General features: G+C 45.6%; 1 protein-coding gene across 1 annotated transcript; it reads left to right on the top strand.

Annotated features, from left to right (window-relative positions):
- The first annotated feature begins 507 nt into the window (after positions 1 to 507).
- On the top strand, positions 508 to 4,453 carry hey1 (hes-related family bHLH transcription factor with YRPW motif 1). Its single transcript, XM_084079978.1, has 5 exons — positions 508 to 723; positions 1,385 to 1,460; positions 1,924 to 2,007; positions 2,275 to 2,356; positions 3,146 to 4,453. The coding sequence occupies exons 1-5, from the start codon at positions 638 to 640 to the stop codon at positions 3,844 to 3,846; spliced, it is 1,029 nt and encodes a 342-aa protein (XP_083936104.1). The 5' UTR covers positions 508 to 637; the 3' UTR covers positions 3,847 to 4,453.
- The last annotated feature ends 3,218 nt before the right edge of the window (positions 4,454 to 7,671 follow it).

Consider the following 7,671-nt stretch of genomic DNA (forward strand, 5'->3'; position numbering starts at 1 on the left):
CTACCAAAAGTAAAAGTAGGCTATATTATGCACAATGTCCCATTTCACAAGGTATCACAATATACGTATACAATACATTAAAATCTTTTGAAAATAGCAGATCTACAAGCTTACAATGGCTGGCATGCGGACACGTTGTGAGCTTGTAGATCGGCTATTTTCAAATTGCCAGTTTTCTACAAAGTAAAACTAGTAACTAAAGTTTTTGAATAGTTGTAGTGGAGTAAAAAGTACAATATATGGAAATAGCCTACTCCAGTAAAGTAGGAAATACCTCAAAATTGTAAGTACAGTACAGTACTTGAGTAAATGTACTCAGTTACTTTATACCACAGTCTAAAGGGGGGTTTGTGGGGGCTGTCGCTCAAACCCTCACCGCCGGGTTCTAATTGGACGCCCCCCCCCTCGCCCCCCGTGACAGGAGGGGTGGCCCCGCCCTCGTTGGCCCGGCAACAAGCGGCGTTGAAATGACACCGTGGGAACGAGGAGCGCTTCAAACGGCACGGATCGTCAGCAGATACACAGTCACACACACAAACACACACACTGTCTGTGTCTCTCTCTCTCTCTCTCTCACAGCTCACACACACAGACACTCACACACACATCGCAGTGAGGGAATATCATCGCCATCAACATGAAACGGAATCATGATTTCAGTTCCTCGGACAGCGAGCTGGATGAAAATATTGAGGTGGAAAAAGAGAGTGGAGATGAGAACGGGTATGTGATTACTTTATTATTTTCTTTAATTTGGATTTAGTTTTATACAGTGATGGAAAAAGTACTCACATTTTTTACTTAAGTAAAAAAGTACCAATACTGCATTGTAGAAATACTCTGTTACAAGTAAAAGTCCGGAATTCAAAATGTACTTGAATTAAAAGTACAAAAGTATTGGTATCAAAATGTAGCCTACTTAAAGTACCAAAAGTAGAAAGTAGCGTCATTATGCAGAATGTTTTCAAGTTGTATAAAATGTATACAAATATTTTGAAAATAGCAGATCTACAAGCTCACAATGCTGTGCACTTGAAGATGTTGATGTTGATCAAAATCTATAAAGTAACAAGTAACTAAGTTTTCAAATAATTTTAGTGGAGTAAAAGTTCAATATTTGCCTCTGAGATGTAATGGAGTAGAAGTAAAAGTACTGAAAACTGGAAATACTCCATTTACCATTTACTAATTTAATTTTGAGGTAAAGATACCTCAAAATTGTACTTAAGTACAGTAGGCTACTTGAGTAAATGTACTTTGTTACTTTACACCACTGATAGCTGGATAGATTGCAAAGCAAACTGACCACTGGTCAATAATAGCCTATAATCTGTAAGAGAATAGTATTTATTAAAACCATATGTATTTATATGTTTTCCTCCAGGAATATGAGTTCTCCTCTGGGATCCATGTCTCCCACTACAACCACTCAGGTGCAGGCGAGGAAACGGCGCCGTGGAGTAAGTTTATCATCTCTTATTATTAAAGTTTTAATCCGAAAGCTGTCACGGTGGGATTGCGCACGGAATGTGCATGGTGATCTAACGCATTGGTTGCCCCCAGGGGGTCCTTGAGGGCGTTACAGGGGGTCCCCAGCAAAATGTGTTATTACAGCATCACAATCATTTTAACCACTTTATCCATTTATATGTTGGCTATTCAAAAATAGCAGATCTACAAGCTGCGAGCTTGTACATCTCATCTGCTATTTCTGAACATTTTTGAAAAATCTTGGAAGTGTTTGAAAAATGTTGAACAACTATGTTTTTTTTTTACACTAATCTTCTCTTCTGGGGGCCCATGGCACAAACCATTTTCAGATGGGGGTCCCTGGGCAAATACATGTCAATTTGAGGGTCCTCGGCACGAAAAAGTCTGCGAACTACTGACCTAACGAGTTTGTCTGTCGTCTGTTTGTGGCAGATCATTGAGAAGCGACGCCGCGACAGAATCAACAACAGCCTGACGGAGCTCAGGAGACTGGTGCCAAGCGCCTTCGAGAAACAGGTGAGACGAGACCCCCGGGGGTCCTGCCGCACACAAAGCAACTCCTGAGAGTTCATCTGAACTCTTGAGAGCGTGCAGATGTAACCAAATGCACCCGTAAGGGTCCATTTGGTTACATCTGCACGCTCTCAGAGTTACAAATGGGTAAATTAACACAGATTATGGAATATAGGGGCATTGACATTCTGAAATTGAATGGATTTCCATGACAGTGAAAGTAGGCTCTCTTCTATTTATTAAGCAATATGTCATTTTTGTTTCATATAGGGCTCAGCCAAACTGGAGAAAGCAGAGATTTTGCAGATGACCGTAGACCATTTGAAGATGCTTCACGCTGCTGGAGGAAAAGGTACGGTAGTAGACCAGTCTGTCTAGTATGGGATCTGTAGTCTAGACTATCTGGAATGGAGGGAGAGAGAAAATAGAGCTCCCTGCGACTAATCCCCATATCCTTATTCATGGATGACTAACAGCTTCAGTCAACAAAAAGATGAATGAAGGACTAAGCCTACTCAGTGATATTAATGATGCAAACCGGTCCGACACTTCTCCCCTTGCCCTGTTGAGATCAATTGTTTACTTTTCAACGGCCATAGAGCACAGAAACCATGCAGGATGTCTTTGTTGTATTGAAAACATGACGTTTCGAGGGCTATCACCTCATCATAAACAAATAATTGATTAATAAGTCGACCAAGATTTTGTTTGATGATTATTCCTTCTTTATGATTTTTTTCCCACGCTGAATTAATTATCTCCTGGAAAACGATGACGACACATCTTCTTAATTCTAGTCCTTTAATTCTGCCCTTTAAGTCTGTAACTTAAAACGTCGTGAAGTCATTGGGAAATCAACATTAGAATGTTCAGTTATCAACCTCACCAACCTGAAAGGGCTACTCTCTGTATGACAGAGACTTTACACATTTGGTCAATTCAATGAACCGATTAGTCGATAAATTCCATCTGGACCAGAACTACATGTTTTTATAATGTTTTTTATAATTAAGAGATGTTCTACTAGAGCGAGTATCGTGACTCCTCTGCTAACCCCGCACTGATCCTTATCAAACACCATTCCGTCTCAGACGTTCCGCCATAACAACGCATCCTCTGTTCTCTCTCTGTGTCCTGCCAGGTTACTTCGACGCCCACGCGCTGGCCATGGACTACCGCGGCCTGGGCTTCAGGGAGTGCCTGGCGGAGACGGCGCGCTACCTGAGCATCATCGAGGGCCTGGACAGCGCCGACCCGCTGCGCATCCGCCTCGTGTCCCACCTCAACAGCTACGCCGGCCAGCGGGAGGCGCACACGGGCCTCAGCCACCTGGCCTGGGGCTCCGCCTTCGGCTCGCCCGCCGCCACGCATCTGGCGCCCCACCCGCTTCTCCTCCACCAGCACCAGCAGGCCGGCGGCCCCTTACCGCGGAGCAGGACCAGCAGCCCTCCGACCCCTCCCTCGTCATCGTCCTCCTCCTCCTCCTCTTCTGCGCGTTCCTCCTCGCCGTCGTCGGGCTCTCCGTCCGAAAGCCACGTCCCGTCCGGCAGGCGTAGCGGCAGCGCCACCCCGCACTCGGAGACGGCGGCGGCGGGGCCCATCAGGGTCCCCGGGGCCGCGTCCGTCCTCCACCACCCCGCCGCCGGCCTGCTGTCCGCCTCCGCGGCGGCCTCCAAACTGTCCCTCTCCTCGCTCTCGGCGGCGTTCCCCTTCCCCTTCAGCGCCTTCCCCCTCCTCTCCCCCGCCATGGCTGCCGCCGCCGCTGTCGGCCCCTCCTCGGCCCCCGGGTCCGGCGTGGGGAAGCCCTACAGACCCTGGGGTTTGGAGATCGGGGCTTTCTGAGTGCGACCGAAGCCCACCCCCCCCCCCCCTCCCCCCAACAAGCATGGGACGTCCTCAGACTGTGTGCCCGGACTACCCCCCCACCCCCCGCAGCTGGACTTTATCACGGACGAGACTGCTTTATTGTTCCTCACTAGAGAACTATCCATGTTGTTTTGTAGTCGTTTGTTTGGTCTATGATGCAGACTTCCTATAGACGAGATATACGTAGCTACGGGACTGCAAAGTTTGTTTCCTGAACTGCTTTAGTACAAAGGGGTGTGTGTGTGTGTGTGTGTGTGTGTGTGTGTGTGTGTGTGTGTGTGTGTGTGTGTGTGTGTGTGTGTGTGTGTGTGTGTGTGAGAGCGTAAGACAGAGAGAGACTTTAAAACAACAACAACAACAACACCAGTGATTGACGGTGCTGATTGATCTTTGCGTCCACGCCCAGCCTTTCACCCGTGTCAACTGCATGCTGCTGTCGGCCCCTCTCGGCCAGCGGATGGTTATTCCAGATGGTCAAGCGAGTCGCCCCCGTCCCAGGCTCCTCCTTGGGCAAAAAAAGAAGAAAAAAACTGTTCCCCCCTTTTGTTTTCCCACGGAGCTCACAGGCAAAACTGTACTACCCCACCCCAACCCCCAACCCCCCCCCCCCAAACCACAACCACCGAGAGAGAGAGAGAGAAACAGAAACTCAGTGAGGCATGAAAGGGGTGACTTGAGGTGGCTGAGGGGTTGCCCCCTCGGTCTTTTACAGCATTTTATGGTGTGGAATAACCAACGCCAGGTGTCTGTTTGACTGAGAAACCTTCTGGGAAACAGAAGTTAGCCAGCAGGACGCTGTGATTTACCCCCGCGACCTTCCCCGTGTACGTTGCTGTTCATATGGGCCCCCTCCTCTTCCATTGTTACTGTCCGTCGCCTCAACTCATGTTTCTCTTCGACAAATCCGTTTGGTCACAGGTTTACTGGCTAGGTTTGTTTTGCAAGCCGTTTAGAGCTACACGTTATTATGTCCCACTTGGGTCTCCTTGTTTTTTTTTATTTCTGCTTTTGTTTGCTTCTCTAAAAAGCACACTTTTTTTTTCAGCTTGAAATTTCATGTCCTCTCCGGGACCCAAACTTATAAAAATACATTATGAATTAATCACTTTAACACAATGTGTTAATGTGTTTATTTCTTTGGATTTTTATTTATATTTTTCTGAATACAATTTGGAAAAGAAATTTGGGAAATTCTTTACATCCAGAGAGTGGAGTTCAACCACTCCCTCCTCGATAACTATGGAGATCGTTCTACATCAACATCCATGTTTTGCCAAATGGCTAGCATGCAAACAGGTGCTAATAGCCTACTCAAAATCTTCACAGCCAGTTCCAGTGGTGGTATATAATTCATTATTACCCCCCATGTATACACTACTTTACACAGGTGGTTCTCACACTTTTTAATTTCAAGAACCCCCATAACTCTTGGTTCAAATGGAACCAAATGGACCCATACGGGTCCATTTGGTTCCATTTGCACACTCTCAGAGTTACAAACCTGAAGTGTCCATTTGGAACCTATGAGTCCCTGGACCCCACTTTGAGAACCACTGTTGTCCACTAAGTTCAAAACGTCTAAACATCTGTCACTTAAAATCAGGTGGATGTAATCTGTAGTATTTATGTAGCCAGGGGTTGGCTTTGTGTGTGTTTTGGCCGACCGTACAGTGGGTTTGTATATTTTGTACAAAAAACAAGCGTTGTAAATCATTACGTCACTGTTTGTCGATGGCTGTGGTAATAATGACGACTTCTATGCAATAAAAGGGCTATATGAGGAAATAACCTGTGGCTTGAGTTGTGTTGAGGTGTGTGTGTGTGTGTGTGTGTGTGTGTGTGTGTGTGTGTGTGTGTGTGTGTGTGTGTGTGTGTGTGTGTGTGTGTGCGCACGTGCGAGATATGCGTGTTACTTTACATGAGTGTGTGAACTGGTTTTTGTGTATGTGTTATTGGCCTTGCATTCATTCACCGTATTTAGTTTTTATGTGCGTGTGCGTGTGCATTGGAGTGTGCGTGTGCGTGTGTGTGGGAGTGTGTGTGTACGTGGCAACGCCTGCTATCAGATGGGGCCCTTGTTCTCTGGGCGGCCCTCTCCCTCTGTGTGTGCTTGTGCGTGTGTGTGTGTGTGTGTGTGTGTGTGTGTGTGTGTGTGTGTGCGTGTGCGTGCACGCGTGTGCACGTGCCTGCGTGCACAGGAAGCCATTAACAAGGAGGGGATATCCTGGTCTCGAGCTGCCCAGCCGGCCGGGCTCCCAGCACCGCGTGGGAACCGACCCGCGCAGCGCTGGAGAACCAGGGGGCTGGGGAGAGGGAGAGAGAGAGAAAGAAAGAAAGAGAAAAAGAAAGAAAGAAGATTGTAGAAAGGGGGTGAGGCGAGCTAGAGGAGTGGGAGATCAAAGTGCAGAACAGGGGATGAAAGAGAGAGGGAGAGGGCTAAACATTTTGACCCCGGCGTCCCTATTTTGGGCATGTCATTATAGACATAAATGTTTTTTCTTTCTTTCTTTGTAATGACTTACCACCTTGTTTCGAAAATTTGACACACACATCCCTCCCGAAATCATGCCTACAAATATGATAAACTGCCTCCAAGAAGTTCAAATGTTATCGCTCATTTGAACAATTATGTTTATGAATGGGGCCAAATTTGATTGAAGTTTTGTCCACAACGATGGAGTGTGGAAATATTCTAAACATTTAAAATGTTCAACATTTCCAGAATGCTGAACTGAATTTCTTGAAAAGTGGGGGCTTAAGTGGTTAATCCACACATCAAAAGGTTAAGTCATATGAAAAAAATGTCATTTTACAGATGAAAGTGTATATTCTTTGTCTTATGACACAGCTAGCCGCTCAACAAGGTATTAATGAGTCTTGAGAAAGTGCCCAGTAGAGGCTTGAACCCGGGTCATGGTTTCAGCTCGTACCATCTGCAACTTCTGTTCTCTCCACTCCTACTCGCACTCCCTTCTGCTCTGTCCATCAACGCTTAGCCATCAACATTCTTCTCTCTCTCTCTCTCTCTCTCTCTCTCTCTCTCTCTCTCTCTCTCTCTCTCTCTCTCTCTCTCTCTCTCTCTCTCTCTCTCTCTCTCTTTCCTCCCCAACACCCCATATCTCTCTATCTGTTTCTCTTTAATCACTATCATGTTTGGCCATGATGTAAGACCAGGGAGGAGAGTGATGTAATCTTTCTGACCAAGAGCCTAAAGACATGTCTCAGTGTTCAAATCTTATCTATTGTCTCCCTCTACTGGTTGCAAGGATTATTGACCTGTATGGATATTCTTAAAACAGGAGTGGACAGCCATGTAAAGCAATCAAACCAAGACATATCATTTTATTTTCTCTATTTATCAATGTGTCAAAATCACTCCACAAATCAATCCACATGATGAAGTGCCTCTAGATCAGATTTTACAACTCACTACTTGAGGACATAAATATTGTTTTATGATGGGGCCAATTTCATCATTGTGTCCACATAAATGGAGCAATAATTATACTGATAGTGATACTGATAAGTTCAGTATCACTATGCAAATGTCTATAATTGTCTAATCCTGACCATCTTCAGGGGGTAATTTCGTGACTCACTGAAGAATCATTTGAATTATTTGTTGGATATTGAGAGACTGTTGTATGTCACAGAACGTGAATGTCACAGAACAGGTTTACATTCCGCCTGAAACTTTGCACACACACTCCCTAGATTTATTTTTTCACATCTGCCTTTTCTAGCGCCACCAGAAGGCCGACTTTTGTAAAACATTTTTTTTTAATATTACTCCTTGTCAGA

The sequence above is a fragment of the Gymnoscopelus microlampas genome (genome assembly GCF_963454915.1).
Source record: "Gymnoscopelus microlampas genome assembly, chromosome: 15".
NCBI lineage: Eukaryota > Metazoa > Chordata > Actinopteri > Myctophiformes > Myctophidae > Gymnoscopelus > Gymnoscopelus microlampas.

Coding starts and splice junctions, on each gene's coding strand:
- hey1 (XM_084079978.1), top strand. CDS start 638: ATGAAACGGAATCATGATTTCAGTTCCTCGGACAGCGAGCTGGATGAA. Junction 724..1,384: donor GAGAGTGGAGATGAGAACGG/GTATGTGATTAC, acceptor GTTTTCCTCCAG/GAATATGAGTTCTCCTCTGG. Junction 1,461..1,923: donor CGAGGAAACGGCGCCGTGGA/GTAAGTTTATCA, acceptor TGTTTGTGGCAG/ATCATTGAGAAGCGACGCCG.